The sequence below is a fragment of the Ascaphus truei genome, chromosome 15 (assembly GCF_040206685.1).
Source record: "Ascaphus truei isolate aAscTru1 chromosome 15, aAscTru1.hap1, whole genome shotgun sequence".
NCBI classification, from domain to species: Eukaryota; Metazoa; Chordata; class Amphibia; order Anura; family Ascaphidae; genus Ascaphus; species Ascaphus truei.
The window spans coordinates 48270864-48289929 of NC_134497.1; the positions used below are offsets into that span (position 1 = coordinate 48270864).

Here is a 19066-nt window from a genome sequence, read left to right on the forward strand (position 1 = left end):
TTGTGCCTAGATAGTCAGGGTCCAGAGTTGCTGGGAACCCCACTAATATACTGAGTAAGGTCAGGCAGCCTGGATACATGTAGACACAAGGCTCCGGTCAAAATCCTACTCTGGAAACGCTTTCATGACTATCCGCTAGGACTCCCTGCTTCAGCACAGACCAGAAAGATAAGCGGGGAATAGGGGTGTCAGTTATCCCCAGAACGGTACAGTGGTTTGCCCAGTAACAGAGGGATCCCCAGTTCAATGCCTAGTTACTCAGAACCAGGATAGAGGTTCTGGGGGTACTCCAACCATATATAATGTTGCAAGGGTTTTTATGAAACCTATGTGCAGTTTCCAAAGGGAATGAGATACAGCCCTGGGAATTAAACTAAGCATTTTTTAATTCTACCTTGGACTTAGAAAAAAAATGGGAAAAATGTTTTGTTTCATAGTGTTTAGTAGTACATATGCTTGTGTACGGTATTATGAGCTGGGGACTTTGAGGTCCACTGTTCCTAGAGACCATGTGTCTACCAAGTTGGTGCCATCAAGTCTGCTTGGGTGAAAGCCTCAGAGGTTGCCAAGGTGTGAAAGTCATTTGGGCACCGGAGTTATGCTCAAGTACCCACGTCCTGGGATGAATGGCGGTCCCGGACCACCATTTGTCCCAGGCCAGACTATGAGGAGCCTAACTCCGCGGGTGGCTTCTGACTGACAAGTGGTAGAGGTGCCAAGCTGGCGTATGCCCATGTAAGAATCCAAATCCATGCTTGCCCGGCTGAGCTAGACAGGCAACGCTCTGATTGGCTGGTAGGATTTCTCCCACGCTCGGATTGGCTGGAGTATTTAATCAATGAAGCTGAAATACTATAAGGCTTAGTCCATAGAGACTGAAGCCGTGCGGAGGCGCGCTGGGGCTGAGGGAAAGCGGTGACTGGGGGGCGGGCCAGTGACGTCACGGAGCTGGTTCGCCCTCATTGGGCGAACCGCTCACGTGACCGACCGTGCGCTCCGGCGAGCTCAAAAACGAAAAATTTCTTAAGACACACACTTCCGCAGGCGTGCGGAAGCGTGCGCGAGCCCCTGCTAAAGCCGCTCTCATTGCGGCTGCAGGGGCTCACTGCCGAGCAGCAGCGCGCCTCAGCACGGGTCAGCGCCTAAGCGCTGACCATGCCCGAGGCCTAAGAAAGCCAGCAGACAATCCGGTCGAGAGATTCTTACAGATTCTAAGCACCAAGACAGCAGCGGCAAATTCGAAATCATCAAAAGATGCTCTGAGAGAAATACCAGCGAGTCGGCTTCAGAAATTTCAAGGCGAGAAATTTTCTAAATCCTACTTTCCGGGGCCAAGTTCTGAAAATAGAACGTAGCGGTCATGGCTGGGATTGCAAGCCGAAAAGAGTGCCAGGATGTTTGGTACTATCTCCCGGTCAAGGGATTTTGGCAGCTCCGGAGCGGATATAGCGGTGGCGTCAGGAACTTCATGCCAATTTGAGTTCCAGGACATTTCGGGACAAGTCCCAGTCAACCTAAAGACTTTGTTTTACCTCTTATTTCACATAGGAAAGTCTAGATTTGTAGTCCAGGCCCCCTGTAAGTGAGTTTTACTTCTGTTTCCATTAAATAAATGACAATTTGTTTAACTAATTGTTTTGCTCTGTGAATGATCCCGGTAAAAAGGTGTAAATACCTGGTCTTCCGTGACAGTGATTAGGCCTTCCGGGTGGGTAGCGGGTGAGGGTGGGTTAACCCCTTAATTACTATACTGGTTATTAATCACTAATGTGATTAAGGGGTTAGGGGCATTAGATTGTATTTTTTCTTGTACATTATGATTCCAACTGAGGACATGGACCTGGAGTATGGTGACGAGGACGCCCTTCATGATGGCTGGGGTAAGTAGAAAGTTGTATATACTTTATTTCGGCTGGCTGGCTAATGTTTACTGTAGAATGGGCAAATGAGCTATTATCCATATCTGGATAATAGTCATGTTGCCCATTACTGTAGTGTATGTGTTGGGGGGGGCTTGTTGGGGGTAGAGGAGGTGGGTAGTAGGGTTGTTGTGTTTATTTTTGTTTATTGGGGGTAGAGGGATTGGGTGAAGGGGGTAGTAACCACAAGGTTGAGTGTTTAGGCCTTCTGGGGGGTAGCAGGACTGGTTAACTCCTTCATTACCATAGCGGTAGTATGGTACTACCAAGGGGTTAACTCCTCCCGCAACCTTCCCGGCAGGCCTAACCAGCCATCCTGGGGCTACTACCCCTTCATCCTCCCCCTCTGCCCACAATAAACAGGCTATTGCAGTTGAACCCCTTCATTGCCTTAGCAGCTAGCCGCTAAGGTAATTAATCTGTTTTAATAACAATTTTAATACAAGTGTATGTGAGCAGTGGGTCTCCAGAGCAGAACCGCGTTGATTTCAGGTCCGGGGACCCCCTGCTTCCCGAGATACAGGCCCTGTAATGGGGTGTCAGTATCTCCTATGCATGGAAATGTCTCGCGTCACGTGACCAGGACATTTAAATGCATAGGAGATACCGGCCCCCCTTAACGGGGCCTGTATCTCGGGAAGCAGGGGGCCCCTGGACCTGAAATCATCGCGGTTCTGCTCCCGAGACGCCCTTGCTCATGTTCACTTGTACTAAAAGTGTTATTAAAACCCTGTGATCGCTGGCGGGATACGCGCAGATAGATAGATCGCAGTAGATCGCTGCAGGTAGACGAATGAGGCCTTTTGAGAGAGCCGGATATCGCATCGCTGCTCCTCACCAGTTTTGCCAATTTAGCTATCGCCGGTCTTCAGAATCTTTCTGAGTCTGTGATAACTACGCCGAAAAGACTGGCGGCGTAACAGGCCCAGCCAGATGATTTATGAAGGCTACTAGCATAGCCCCCATAGTGCCATTGTATATTCATGTCGGTTGTGGTACCTGGATACAGGGCCGCAGACAGATTTCCTGGGGCACAGGACGAGAGTTACGTCCAGGGCCCCCCTGCCCTGGCGGTACTGCGAGCCCCCCTGCCCTGGCGGTATTGCGAGCCCCCTCCTACCCATTTCACACCTCATGAGTCCCCTCTATTTCCCACCCTCTTCCTATGTATTTTTCTGCCCTCCGTCTCACTCCCTCTTTCTCAATCACCCCCCTCCCACCTCGCATGTATTTCTCTCCCCTGCATCTCACTCTTACTCCCTCATTTCCTCACTCTCTCCCTCTCCCTCTCTCACCTCTACCTTCCATCAACTACCCTACTCACGCAATCCCCCCCCCACAAAATACATATAACCCCACCCCCGCAATACATATTAAAAAGCCCCCACTCCCCCAATACATTTTAAAAAGCCCCCCACTCCCCCATGTATTTTAAAAAGCCCCCCATTCACCCAATACATTTTAAAAAGACCCCCAATACATTTTAAAAAGACCCCCACCCCCCCAATACATTTTAAAAAGACCCCCACCCCCCCAATACATTTTAAAAAGACCCCCAATACATTTTAAAAAGACCCCCACCCCCCCAATACATTTTAAAAAGACCCCCAATACATTTTAAAAAGACCCCCACCCCCCCAATACATTTTAAAAAGACCCCCACCCGAAATACATTTTTAAAAGACCCCCACTCCCCCAATACATATTAAAGGGACCCCCTAATACATATAAACAAGACCCCCAATACATATAGAAAAAACCTTGTGGATGGTCTGCGGGGGGCCCATCCGGCCGGCCCTGCACCTTTGGTCAGGCCCGGCTGCCGGTCCTCTCGCGGCCGGGCCCCGGCTCTCCCCAGCTGCCTGGAGGCTTCTATCCCTCTGTCCCACGCGGAGCTGGTGCGCACCGGGCCTCCCTCCACGCCGTCGTGTGTTGGAAGCTGGGCCAAGCCTACTCCCAGTGCGTTGACATCACAGAGGCCCATGGGCATGGGACAGTGATAGAGGCCTGCAGACATCTGAGAGAGAGCCGGGGCTCGGTCGCGAGAGGACTGGCAGCCAAGCCCGGCCAGAGATCGGGGCCAACTGGCGCCGCCGGACACCCCAGCCAGCAAGCCCGGGACACCTGTTGGCGGCCCTGCCTGGATATATAGTATACAGAACTTTCCACATCTCACAGGTTTCTTCTTCAACTGCACTGCTGAAGACTCTTAAAGAAGAAGTCTTTGAGGTTTAGAAAGCTCTGCCCACTACAATTTTATCGATGAAGAACTATTATGTTGCTCCCATAAAAGGTATTAAAGTAGCAATCCAAGCCAGTTTTTTGTCCCTTCAGTTTTTGACATAGGATTGAACCAGGGGGTCTCCGGAGCTGCACCCCATTAATTACAGCTCTGAGGATATCCTGCTTCCAGAGATGCTCACCTCCGAAGGGTTTGCCGATATCTCCTGCAAGTCTAAAGCTCCTGCGTCACGTGGGCCAATAGGAAGCCGCACTAGATGACGTCACGGATTCCTATTGGCCGGCAGGTCACGGGAGCTTTGAAATTCCACCATAATGTGAACCCTGGATGAGAGCCGGAATGCTACTGGTGCTCCCTACGGAGGTATCTCCCCGGAATCAGGTGATTCCCGGAGCTTAAATGAAGTGAGTTCGTTCCAGAGACCCCCTGCTTTAATCCTACTGCATGTAAATGGGAAAAAATGGGGGGGGAAACATCATGGATTGCTTTTTGAACCTACTAGAAATCTACTGTACATTTCTTCAGGGCCTTTACGGCTACTAGAACTTTGAACGACACACATCATTGAGAGGCTACCTTGTAGTTCCCCATAAAGTTCTCCCCCTCGTCTGCATCATCTTCATCCAAAGCCTTGCCACATTGCAGGGGAAATATGTGCAGCCAGTCTTCAAATTTGTCGAACTCTTTCCCAAGCATTGAGTTATAGATCTGCAAGAGAACCCTGGTTATTTTATATCCAGCTCTTGCTAGCCTGCATTACCAGCAGCAATTGGTTAATAAGAGATGGGAAATCTCTCTCTCCGGGGACCCCCTGCTTCCAGAGATACAGGGTAGAGGGCGCCGGTAGCATCTCTAACTGGGCTAGCTTCCTATTGGCCCACATGACGCGGAAGCTTTACAACCCCAGCTTGAGTGGCTACCGGCACCCCTTACAGAGATCTAAATCTCTGGAAGTAGGGGGTTCCCCAGAGCTGGTATTAATGGGGTTCAAATCCAGAGACCCCCTGCTTTAATCCGGTAAAGTAAAAGAATTAAAAATATATATTGGATTGCTGTAAGCTACTCTGGGGAGACACAGAGAGAGACTCTTTAGTTCTTAGTCCTCTGTGCAGCTCTAAAGACTCGTGTCGGGGTTGGCATGTTTAACGCTGTGGTGGTCCCATTCAGAAGCAGGGACCCCAGTTGAGTTAATCCTCCCCGGCAACTCTCTGTTTTCTGGGCCGCGATCGAGCGCGGCTGCACTGCGGTCCGGCCCCGAAAACAGTAAGTCTGGACACATATGTATAGGATAAGAAAGTATTAACGGAAGTCAGTTGGGGGCAAATTGCTTTGCTCTCCTTCCAGAGATAGGGCCACACTAAAATGTGGCTTACATTAGATTGCACTAACCCTATTCATTTATATCTATCTAGTCCAAACACCGAGATAGAAAAATGCACTCAGTTCTCTACATGCGAATATAGTGTCTGGACATATTGTTTCCTTCTGCGTATGGCAGTGTTGGTAATAAAGTTGCAGACGCCAGACCTGTTGGCGAGAGAGTTTTACTCCACGTCGGACCTGGAGTATTTTTCATGCTGGGATTGTAGGGAAAAATATGACTGCCCAAGATTCATACAAAATATCTGGCATCTGGGCATTGCTCCATATAAACCACAAACTTCCCAATAATTTCTCTATATACCCGCTTCCTATAACTGCTCCCATTGCTCCATATAAATGTTCAATATAACTCCTCCTATTGCTCCATATAACCTCACCCTAAAACACCTCCTACTACTCAATATAACCGCTCCCTATAACTCCTCCTGTTATCCCTTATAACGGCTCTTTATAACGCCTCCTATTGTTCTATATACCTGCCCCTTATAACTCGTATTGCCCCATATAAATGCTCCCTATAACTTCTACTATTGCTGCATTTATATGCTCTAGTTAACTCCTCCCTATCCATTCCTGTAATTACAAATAACTATTCCCCCAAATTGCTGACTAATGCAACTGGAGCAAAATACAAGTGAAATGCCATTGGCTCGTGTTCAAAATGACTCTTGGTTTCGATTTAGCTTGAGACAGAGACCCAACATATAGTACTGAATGTACCTTTAATGTAACTCTCGCCGACATACCTCTAGAGTAGCTATCGGTTTTCTTTTCGTCTTCACGGGCTCCACTTCATAGGAAATATCTTCATCGCCTTCAGCATCAATTGAGGCGACATTCAGGTGTCCTGCATCTACCAATCAGAATGAGACTCTTAGGTTGCTTTATCTTTGCAGCCACGATCTAAAAGTCTGTATATTCCAACAATATTCCTGTCTACCAAACCATCCACCTGTGTCTGTTTATCTATATACAGTAACTATCTCTCTATATTTATCTATATAGACATACATAGATAGTTCTATCCATGCACTGCAAAATCCATGGGTAGTAGTCATGCTACAAAATCAGTGATCTATATCTATCTATATATCTCTATATATATATCTATATCTCTCTATATATATATCTATATCTCTCTATATATATATCTATATCTCTCTCTATATATATATATATATATATATATATATATATATATATATATATACCTATATATATACATATATATACATATATATACATATATATACACATATATACACATATATACACATATATACACATATATACACATATATGTCTCTACCCAAATACTTTGTGTTTTTAACATTAAAAGCAATATTATACTATTTTGCTTTTTCTCCTTTGTATGTGGATTTCCCTTCCTTTCCTATGGAACATTACTGGTGTTGATCCGGAGTATTTATCTGAAAATTAAAGTTGGTAACATCTAACAACCACAACGCCCTAATATCACGTTGTACACGTGAGTGCAAACTTTATAGAGCTTTCAACACTGATTACATTTGTTGTAGTTGACAATATTGCACTATTTGGTGTCTTTATTTTTATCTTCCATGTCCTGATGAGATTTGCGCACCTTTTTTCTTCTTTGATATTCACTAGTGTTTTATCTACCGATGCCGCCAACATTATTGCAATCCATGGCGTGCTCGCAAGGGTCAAATGGCGCGATAGCCTTGCTCCCTTCTTGTGCCCAAATGACTCAAAACAATGTATGCTTCTCCCACTGGTAGGCTGTGTATGCCCCGCTGAGGCACACCATGGGGTGCAATAACGTTACTTCCTGGGACACATGTTCTGGGAAGGAATAGGGAGATCAAATTATTTGCACCCACAATAGTGCTATTTCTGAAATACTTACCCCCACCTTCCTCATTTTCCGCATCCTCATCTTCCTCAGCGAGCTGCATCTACAAGGAAATATTTATTATATTTAAGCTTTTTCTGCGTCGCTTTTGGAACTTTTCAGATGTGAGAAGATTTCACCTTCTAAGACAGTGGAATCGAGGCTGGTCTACACTCCTGTCATTGAAAACGGATCCCAAAGCAGACGGGGGACCCAAGATTCTAGAATCTCCTTGTCTTCTGTGTTCTCTTACATCCTTCCCTTGAAGTCCTACAGGATTAGGTCACTTAAGTCCTACATGGGACTGACCCTTTAACCCAACTTTGCCTTGATACTCTGTACATCACCCACAGATACACACGCATGTCCCACGTACTTGATCATTTATTTCTCGTAAGGATTCGTAGTATTTTGACCACCAGTCCATCTCTTCCAGGTCAGGCTTCTCTTCTTCCAGGTCCTCTTCTTTAATTATTTTATGCAAATGAAGCTTCTTTAAAGGGTCCTACAGTGTATAACACAAAGTGAGAAATGTGAACGCACTGTGGCACACAGACCAATGGAGAAATGCTGGTTATCTGCAAAGTGAATTATTGGTTGGACATTGGGCCATTGGAATAGTCCAAATAAAAAAGGTATCACCTAATACTGAAGAATTCATATATTTTGCCCTATCGCAACTGGACTAACACGGCTATTTCCGTTTTATATACACACACACACTTTAGGGAGGAGTGGCACCGAGTTTGGAGCAGGGGAACCAGTGTCGGCTCCTTGTGACCTTGGGCAAGTCACTTTATCTCCCAGTGCCCCAGGCACCAAAAACATAGATTGTAAGCTCCACGAGGCAGGGACTGTGCCTGTAAAATGTCTCTGTAAAACGCTATGTAAAACTAGCAGCGCTATACAAGAACATGCTATTATTATTAATTTTAATAACACACACATCGAATTGACACATTCACATATACACAAAATTAAATACACCTATTGTTTACAGTATGATATATACACATTTGATTTTAAATGAGTTGTTAGTATTTAACATTAAATACACACATGAAATGGAATAAACACGGGCATAAGATATAATTCAGCTATCTGAGCTACTCTCCTTTTCTCGTTACTCGTTACATTAGAATACATTAAAAATTGTCTTTTAGCACAGAACTGATTTATTTTTAAAAATACACATGCAGGATATTGCTTGAACTGCAGCTTTAAACGTTCAAGTAGTTTCCCCACTATTGAAGTCAGGCTTACAGGTCTGTAATTCCCTGGTTGTGATCAAGCTCCCTTTTTAAATATAGGCACCACATCTGCTTTATGCCAATCTTGTGGTACTGAGCCTGTGGAAATAGAGTCCTTGAATATTAAATGTAATGGTTTGGCTATTACTGAACTTAGCTCCTTGAGAACTCTTGGATGTATGCCATCTGGGCCAGGTGCCTTATTTACTTTAATTTTTTTCAAGTCACCAATGAACTTCTTCCTCAGTTAACCAATTGTTCATTAATATGGAGGTTGTGGCTTCCTCCTGCGGCACTACTATTGAACTTGACTCTTCCCTGGTAAACACAGAGGCAAAGAATTTGTTTAATACCTCTGCTTTTTCCTTATCTCCAATAATCTGCCTACCCATCTCACACTGAAAGGGTCCTATATTTTCTTTTCTCATTTTTTTGTTATTGAGGTACTTAAAGAACTTTTTATGGTTGATCTTACTTTTTATTGTAATCCTTTTTTCATTATCCATTTTTGCTAATTTGATTGCCCTTTTGTTACATTCCTTATAATTCTGATACAATGCCTCCGTCCCTTCTGACCTCAAGAATCTAAACGCTTGCGTCTTCTTTTCCATTTCCTCCCCTACCTGTTCATTTAGTCACATTAGTTTTGACTTATTACCCACGGGTGCATGGTGAATTTCAACGCGCGTTTCCAGCATCCGACCAGCCCCAACGTACCTTCACCAGGTTGAGAGGGTTGAATTTGCGGTCCGTCCCCTTGTCTTCTGTTTCAATGTGTATCACGGCCTGGTTAGAGTTCATTCGACCTATGCTCTTCCTCGCTGGAACAGCAGAAAATCCCCATCATATTACAAGGCAATGCCAGATACTTGCACCACGAGTACTGCCCGCCTTCACGTGAAGAATACATATTCCCAGTAGCCCAATGGCTATAAATGTAGTCACTTTAACCCTTTGGTTCTTAGAAGGGCAAGTAAAGCACTAAAAGTATCTTAGATGCAGTACTGGGATAAAACTAGTGCACAAAACAGCACTGTGTTCATCGAAGCCATTCTATTAAAAGGGTCCGGCAGTAAATAGTGGATATATACAATAGGCTAGTGTCTCACTAAAGGTGCAGTTTCCCCGGGTAAAATTACCTACTGCCATTTTAAACTGAGCTTAATGATCACACCCTTTAAAGTGGCAATCCATTTCATTTTCTTTACATTGTATTGAAGCAGGGGGTCTCTGGAGCTGACCCCCATTAATTTGAGCTCCAGGGATCCCCTGCTTTTGGGGGTACTTAGCTCCGTAGGGGGTGCCAGTAGCCGCTCGGCTAGCAGAGTTCACATTATGGCACCCTGAACGGCCAATAGGAAGCCGTGACATCATCCGGTGCGGCTTCCTATTGGCCCATGTGACGCGGGAGCTTTAAACCCCAGCTAGTTCAACCGAAGCGGCTACCGGCGCCCCCTACAGACATGGGATCCCCGGAGTTGAAATCAGTGGGGTTCAGCTCTGGAGACCCCCTGCTTCATACCTGTGTTAGAAAATGTACAACACCACGAATTCCTTCTCTAAAGCGAATTAAAACCTTATTTTGTATAGCTGTTTTCTATGGTATTTAAATTTTCAGGCCCGCAGCCTGCAGTAAAGTGTCTAGACGGCAACCTTGCAGTTTATTCCCACTTTCTCCCTCCAACAGGCAGCTCAGAGCCGTTCTCCTTGCAGACTTTATGGCGCCTTATCTTTGAAGTCCTGTGATGTCACACAGTGGGAGGGGCTTTTCCGCTGCGTTAACCTCACATTTGGGCTCATTTTTAAGGAGTGAAACGCTCCTTGAAGGACTGCACCTTAAATATCAAGAACTGAAAGGAAGAAATAGAGGAACGCAAACGCACGTTTTGTGTGACTGTTCTCATCGTTGTCTTCTAACTCCTTTGGCGCGAATGTCATGAGATTGGAAACCACGGTGGACCCCACCATTACGGTTCGTCCAAAGGCGCGTTTCTCCACGACAAAGATACTCAGGGGAGGGTGGAGATAGGCTTGTTCTGGGAGATCCTGAAATAATGTTGAACGTAAAGGTTGATTCATTATTTAACTACCAGAGGGTCAACGTACTGAGAAGCTCTCAACTGGGTTGGGAATTTAGGTAGAGAAGAAGCTTAATATAAGAGGAAGGGAGTTACAGGTGAGGAGCAATGAATGAGGGTGTTGTCAGGCATAAGAGGGCAGTGGAAACAAGAGGTGCAGAAAGGAGACAGCCTTGGAGTGAGCACACAGGGATTTAGAGAGAGATTGGAGCAAACAGGGACGTAGGAAGAGATTGGAGCACAGGTGCAACGGGAGACGCAGGAGTGTAAACCCATGAGGGAAGGGAGGAGAATTTGAAACTTAATACATCATTTGATGAGAAGCCTGCAAGGGGATTGCAGCAAGGAAGAAGCAGAAACAGATGTTGAACATAGGGATGAGTCTTGAATAGACTGCACGGTAAGGAGCTCCGAGGCAGGAAAAACAGGTAGTAAACGGTTGCAGTAGTCAAAACGGGAAAGCATTACAGCTTCATCTCAAAATGCTAAAAAAAACAACTTTTTTTAAAGTCACTTTCAATCATAAATATAAACAATATTATAGTTTATGTGTTTACACCATCCAGATTATTATTCAAAATTAGAAATGTTTATGACTTTAAGGGAACTGTTAGGTAAAATGAATTGCTTTACTATTCATACTGCATTTGGGACTGGTGGTAACAAATGTTACCCATTGCTGCCGATTACATTTAAATGTATTTATTTTGAGACAATTTCAGTCACATGACATCAAGCTATATTTGTAGATTTGCAAGGCTTTAATCCGCCATTGAATCCTAGCACGTTTACTTACCACGTTAAAAGATTTAACCAGTTCTGTAAAGTTGGGGAATTCTTTGTAGCTCAGAATAACCTCCGACTCCACTTTCTGTCCTGCGCATTCAATGCGAACCTGAGGTTGATCCACTTCAAACAGGTTTATTCTTCTCAAATCTCTTAGACCCCAGAAAAGAACCTAAACGCAGAAGAAATAACTACAGTCAAAAATTCAGAACTCTTTGGCCCACATTCAATAAATGGTGCTATGCTTTGGCACGCCCTAAATCCTATTGGAATGAGTAGGAGTGAGGATCTGCTGACGCTTAGCACCATTTAGTGAACATGGGCCTTTATAGGGGGTTTCAAACTTTCTTTTCTCATGGGCCATGGTATTAGTAAAGGATCCAGGAAGCAATCCCCATTACTGGGGCAAGGAAGGACCTTTTCTCTCCTTGTGGGATGTAAGGGCTTTTGTAATGGGACATTTTTGGTGTAAGATTGATGCACGGAAATCTCATATGAAATTGTTTTTGTGTGCGCTTATGTACTAACCTTATTTTCCTCTCTGTGTGCCGAGCAATCCAGGCAATATCCTACAGGTGTGTATTTTTTATAAATCTGTTCTGTGGTATTAGATAATACTTACTGCATTTTTTTAAATTATTATTATTCAACTTTTAATGACATTTTTTTATGAGTTTTAATACACTGAGAATCCTTTGATTTCTATAGAAGGTTTAGCCCACCTCAGCAGCAGTGCAAAATCTTTGCAACACTTTCCTGTTTGTGATAATTTGGTGCCAATGTTCCCAGCAGTTTGAGCTGCAAACTGTAACAATAGGCAATGTTACCTTAGTAATATCAGAATACATTGTAGCTGCTGAGTTACACTGCCTGAAGCATTGATTGAAACTGAAAGGCAGCCATATAGTGAACCCCAGGAAGCAGGATCTTTGCTGATCGATCACGGGAGAACTAATCGATCGGCAACTTAGGTAAATTAGTTTTCATTAAAAGGTGATCAAAGGCTACATATAATAAAACCAAAAAATATCTTTCTTTTTTTTAAAGTTCCACTTGGATTTGCTTCTTAAGTGTTAAAAATGGTTTTAGTCAAATATTTTGGCACACAGAAATGGAAAGTACTCGGCACAGATGTTAATGTACTAAAAAAATAGTTACAACTCGCGTAAAGCATCAAAAGTCTGTTTATATTGTTGCCGCAGAATTAATTGGCTTTGTAACAGTCCAAAATGTATTTGATGCAGCAGAGATGTGTCATTATTTAAGTTACCAATATATATTATTTTCACAATATGGCTATTATAAATAATATCACACTAATAATTGATCTTACACTCATATTGATTTAACACTAGTTATAAGTAAAATAAAAACACACATCATTCTGTTTCGATTGAAATTTGCGTCAATCCGTTATTGAACGTGACGCATTGTGGGAAAATGAATTTCAAACAATGAACTCTGCGCCATACGTAGGAAGTCGCACAAAGACGTCTGTACATAGGACGCACATTTTAGGAATGTTGGTACTACTTTTATGCACTGAAATTTTCAGGCACAATAAAAATGTAAATCCGATTTTAGTACATCGGCCACGTAATTGGTTCCTTGGTGTTTTTGTTCGACTACCTCTGGATATATAGAATTATAAATACACACCATCCAACTGTAGAGGGCCCATTTAGCACATACTGTAACTATTTGTTATATCCTGTACCTATTAAGAATACCAGCTGTACCTATAATATCTATTTCTGTCTGTGTTCATGAGCCAGGACCACTCCTTTATCTGTCTCCCATTGGTTAAACCGTGTAACCTTCAGCAGCTTGAAGCTCGATTACTGATTTGATAAACAATCAGTGTGTTATCAGTGTGACAGTAGGGGTAATGTGGTCAGCATATTAAAGGTTAAGTCCAGACATTGCTCCTATCAATCCAATTGGATGCCAGTGTTCTAGCATACTGTAGTATTTCAGGTTATGATGGCCGACCTGTATATTTCCTTGTGTTTGTTTTTGCACTGTTTGCAGTTTATGTTCCCCTGTGCATATATAATGTGATGTATTGAAATGACTCCTTTGTGTGCAGGCTGGCTAGTTCAAGTGTAGACTAGTTTGACAGTACTAACTGCATACTGTAGTCCAATATGGAGTAGCTATACAGTACACAATGCCATACTGTAATATGCACCTACAGTAACTGCACAATTGTTTTCTTTCCTGAGAGAGCACCACTAGCCATCTGGTTACAAAGTATTTAACAGTAGTCACAGTATACAGTAGTTCAAGGGTAGACTTGTTTGACAGTACTAACTGCATACTGTAGTCCAATATGGAGTAGCTATACAGTACACAATGCCATAATATGCACCTAACTGCACTAATTTTTTGTTTTCTTGTCTTTTCAGAGAAAAAAAGGATGGAAAGGGGGAGGGGGGTATCATGTGTACATTGTGTACAGTAAAGTGTATCTAAAGTGCAGTCATGGTGTACACAAAACCTCCCCTCTCTCAATGAACTACACAGAATGAGGAAGAAGATAAAGATGGAAAAATTTATATTAATATATATATTATTATATATTATATATTATTAATTAATATTATTATTAATGTGCATTATTCATGATTATCCACCGGCCATAAATTTTCATCTGACAGAAGAACTGACTAAAGACTGCATTTTGTATTATTCATGATTATTTGTATATTTGTATTTTTTGTTCCTGATAAAATAAAATAAATATTTATTTATTTACATTCATGATAATCATAATAATTGACACCCCCCCCCCCACACACACACACACACACCTACACCAAAGAAAAAGAAAGAATGACAAAAAGTGGTAATTTACTGCATCAACAACATGAATCAGATTATGGTTTTTTTAACTCTCAATTTCACAGTGCTGTGCAAATCAGATTTACATATCAAATTCGAGAAGGGATTATCGCAAGCGTTACCGTAAATAAAGCCTCAAAGGGTTGGGGGGGTGGATGGGTGAGTCATGCGCAGTAATCATCAGCTAGCTCCCTTCCCAAAGAGGATTACAGAGCCTCAAAGCCAACAAAAGGAAAATTAATGAATGATAGACACGCAGGCGCAGAGAGGTGATGCTCGGCTAGGGACGGATTAAAAACACAATGACAAGCTTTAGAAACGGAATGGCTCTGTAGAGGTGTGGATAAGAGGCAAATCCTTGAGCGAGCCTTGTGTGTGTGCGTGGGGGAGGGGGGTACAGGGTACAGCTGCATGAAGGATTAGCTGTACTGCAGTTCAAAGAAATTATATATTTTCAAAAGGCAGGTCATCATAATAATTTGATCCCTACACCCCCAAATACAGTACATACAGTAAAAAGCACACAAATCAACCATGTGCAGTCAAACGAACAATGTCGCAGTCAAAAGCTGCAGCACAGATTGAATATCGTAATGTCAAGTTTGCTTAGGCAGGCTTGTGGAGAAACTTAAAATAAAAAATGAGGAGAAAATAAAAAAAAATATTTTTTTTTTGGTCACTCACTCTTGAACTTCGCAAGCAAGCAGTGGTGAAGCTACAGACGCATGCGCAGTAATCATCAGCTATGTACTATAGCTCCCATCCCAAAGAGGATTACACGCAGGCACAGAGAGGTGATGCTTGGCTAGGGACGGATTAAAAACACAATGACAAGCTTTAGAAACGGAATGGCTCTGGAGAGGTGTGGATAAGAGGCAAATCCTTGAGCGAGCCTTGTGTGTGCGTGGGGGAGGGGGGTACAGGGTACAGCTGCATGAAGGATTAGCTGTACTGCAGTTCAAAGAAATGACATATTTTCAAAAGGCAGGTCATCATAATAATTTGATCCCTACACCCCCAAATACAGTACATACAGTAAAAAGCACACAAATCAACCATGTGCAGTCAAACACACAGTGTCGCAGTCAAAAGCTGCAGCACAGATTGAATATCGTAATGTCAAGATGGCTTAGGCAGGCTTGTGGAGAAAATGAAAATAAAAAATGAGGAGAAAAAAAAATATATATATTTTTTTTGGTCACTCACTCTTGAACTTCGCAAGCAAGCAGTGGTGAAGCTACAGACGCATGCGCAGTAATCATCAGCTATGTACACTGTAGCAAGCAGGAATGTGATTGAAACCAGAAAGACACACATTCAAAGGAATGGTGTGGGAGAGGTGTACTGTACTGTAGATAAGATAAGAAGTTGAAATACTGCAATGCACTAAATTAACCTGTGTGTGCGGTGGCGAGCAAGGGGAGAGCGCTGTATATGCTGAAATGTGATACTGTTACAGTACACACCTATGCATTTCAACAATTTTCAAATGAGACATACAGTACTGTACAGCACTGCACTGCACTGCACTGCACTGCACATGCATGTATAAATATGCAAATTTACAATTACTGCACGCGCACACACAGACTGTGTACTGACGTACTGTAGGTTGAACTGCTAAAGTAATAGACTTTGAAGACAACAGCTCGCGAATGCCCCCCTGAGTTTTTAGACAGTATTGCAGTATTACAGACAGCGCTAATAAAATGCTAATATTACGAGCGCTAAAATACCGCAATATATTCCGGGAAAAAAAACCATACTGCATCTGCCCGCGGTTATGAGAGTTGCGCCACTACGGCCGCACTAGGATAAAGGCGGCCGCCACTGTATCTACACAGGACGTATCCGGTAAAAACTGGAACCTGAGGCCTGGTCTCAGCCTCAACTGACTCACGTCTCAGTGACGTAAACAAATATTCACCCAGCGCTCTAAATGTTTAAACCATAACAATCAAGTACTTCATGCGCATTAATAGAAAAAACAGATGTAATGATAAGTGCTTAAACATATAAGTGCAATAGTGTGCAGTGCAAACTGTGAATTCAGTGCATAAGAGAATATAATATATAAGACCCCTTTGTCTTCGCTCTACCCTCTTGAGACATCTTCCAGGGTCCTATCAGGCCTCAGTGGTCAGTTTGAAGTCCCACTCTCCTCCTAAAGCACTGTCCCCTCCCATGGACCTGACTGGAGCCTCACCTTATCTAGCTTTATTAGACACTATTAAATACTGTATGTACAGATGTAGCGCCCCGTTAATATAACCATTAATGAGTTAACCAGGAAAAATCCATAAGTGGATATTTCAGAGCAAACTTAACACGGGCCAAAAGTCGTGGTGTTATCAGGGAACTTCCGTGTTATCGTTTATAATAATGTGACCTATGTGTACAACGGTACAGTATAGTGATCAGGAGAGGACTGCAGACATGTAAAGGGAATATACATGTGAAAGAATAACCCTTTCAAAGGGGAACGCTTTCCGTTGCAATGCCACATTCAGGCACAGTAGTCCCACTGTTTTTAATAACAGACCCACTGCTGTTGACAAGTTGTTAGTACACTTGTAGGAGCCAACATTGAATAGATCATAATTACCTCTATCCTGAATTCCTTGAGTACTGGACGGATCCCCTGGGGGATAATGTAGTGCTCAGACTGCTCATCCATAAACTCCGGTTCTCTGGGTAGCACGGATTCAGGTACAGAAGGCTAAAACATTTCAATGAAAGGGATGTATTTAAGCTTTTTGCTGGCAGAAGAATTCAGTCCGTCAAGATGGACATCCCTGTTGTCAGCAGCGGTTATATGGAACAGTAGGAGTTAGGGAAGAGTTATATGGAGTTGTTATATAGAGAAATAGGAAGCATTATAGGGAGGGTCATATGGAGAAATAGGAGTTATAGGGAGCGATAATATGGAGAAATAGGAGCTATAGGGAGCGGTTCTATGGAACAATAGAAGGAGTTATAGGGAATGTTATATGGGGCAATTGGAAGAGTTATAGGGAGGGGTTATATGGGGCAATAGGAGGAGGTATAGGGAACGGTTAAATGGGGCAATAGGGGGTTATAGGAAGCGGTTATATGGGGCAATAGGAGGAGTTATAGGGAGGGGTTATATGGAGCAATAGGAGGAGGTATAGCGAGCGGTTAAATGGGGCAATAAGAGGAGTTATAGGGAGGGGTTATATGGGGCAATAGGGGGAGTTATAGGGAGGGGTTATATGGGGAAATAGAAAGGAGTTATATGGAGTAATAGGAGGAGTTATAGGGAGCGGTTATATGGGGCAATTGGGGAACATATAGGGAGCAGTTATATAATAAGAAGAGTTTAAGAAAGCGGAATATGTTGCTGCTTTAAAAATAAACCATGATAATGATCATAATGTTATTAGTAGCTGTGTAATATTTAATTTCGTTTTCAGTATGGCTAGAAGTAAGGGTGCCCCCCACCCCTCCCCCTTTGTATCTCTGCATTCCCTAGTAAAGTGATGCATGGACTCGCAGTGTCATCGCTCGGCTGCTCCTTTGTATGACAGGTCCGTGACATCACGGAAACACACTTCCGAATATGTCCTATATGAGGCATTTCTGAGACCACCTCGGGGTCCCACGACCCCCTTATGTTTTCTGATGGCCTTAGCAGCACTGTGCAACCCATCCTATAGCAGCAACAAAATGTACACTGTCAGCAGAATACAGTATATTACCCTTTGTGTGTCTTTGTAGACGTTTGAGTGTGCATGTGTGTATATTGTTGTATATAGGTCTGCATTTAGACCAGATGGCCTACCCAGCTGTGTAAGGTGTCCTATACTATATAGAGTCTATAACATAGTACCACTTAGTAAATATGGTTGACGGTTGGGTCAATGCCTCCTATTTAATCCCTACAGCCACCTTATTTCTTCTTTGTAATATTAAAGCTGCAGTACTCGCCTCTAAGTACTTCTTATGATCCAGTTGTATTAGTTCAAAGGTAGCAATAAGTTCACCACCTGCCCTGTTGCCTTTGAAGATGTCAAAAAACTGGAGAGAAGGCTGGGTGTATTTCCCTCTCTTATCACCATCCTCATTCTCATCATCATCATCGTCCTCCAGTAGAGTAACGATCGGGGTTGCAAATGCACGGCCCAGGTAATCAGGAGGTCCCTAAAGTATGTGACAGAGAGAGGAAAGACATAAATAAGGGGAGAAGCATAAAGAGAGGAAAAGAGAGAGGGAGGGAGGGGGAGAAAGAGAGATACACAGAGAGAGTGAGACAATGAAAGTCGAGACATAGAAAGGAAAAGACAAAAAAGGGGAAGAAACATGGAAAGAGAGAGAGAGAGAAGAGATTGAGTGAGAGGGGAAGAGAGAAAGATGAGAGGGACATGGGGAAAAAAGAGATTAAACAGTGAAAGAGGAGAGAGAAAGAAAGAGGAGAGAGAGAAAGAAAGAGGAGAGAGAGAAAGAAAGAGGAGAGAGAGAAGGAAAGAGGAGAGAGAGAAGGAAAGACAAGAGAAAGAAAGAGAGAGAGAGAGAGAGAGAGAGAGAGAGAGAGAGAGAGAGAGAGAGAGAGAGAGAGAGAGAGAGAGAGAGAGAGAGAGAGAGAGAGAGAGAGAGAGAGAAGGAAAGACATACAGAGATATAGAAGAGCAAGAGAAGAGAAAAATAAATAAATACAAAGAATGAGATTGATC

General features: G+C 43.1%; 1 protein-coding gene across 1 annotated transcript in view; it reads right to left on the reverse strand.

The window, feature by feature from the left end:
• The window catches only part of LOC142466927 (fer-1-like protein 4), a 103129-nt gene that overhangs the window by 58032 nt on the left and 26031 nt on the right, over positions 1-19066 (reverse strand). Inside the window, exons 12-20 of the mRNA XM_075572568.1 lie at positions 18324-18536; positions 16981-17094; positions 11542-11703; positions 10551-10713; positions 9385-9488; positions 7794-7922; positions 7433-7481; positions 6291-6397; positions 4738-4869 (exon numbers count right to left, since the gene is read on the reverse strand). Of these exons, the coding sequence (XP_075428683.1) occupies positions 4738-4869; positions 6291-6397; positions 7433-7481; positions 7794-7922; positions 9385-9488; positions 10551-10713; positions 11542-11703; positions 16981-17094; positions 18324-18536 (1173 nt within the window). The remainder of the gene's footprint in view (positions 1-4737; positions 4870-6290; positions 6398-7432; positions 7482-7793; positions 7923-9384; positions 9489-10550; positions 10714-11541; positions 11704-16980; positions 17095-18323; positions 18537-19066) is intronic.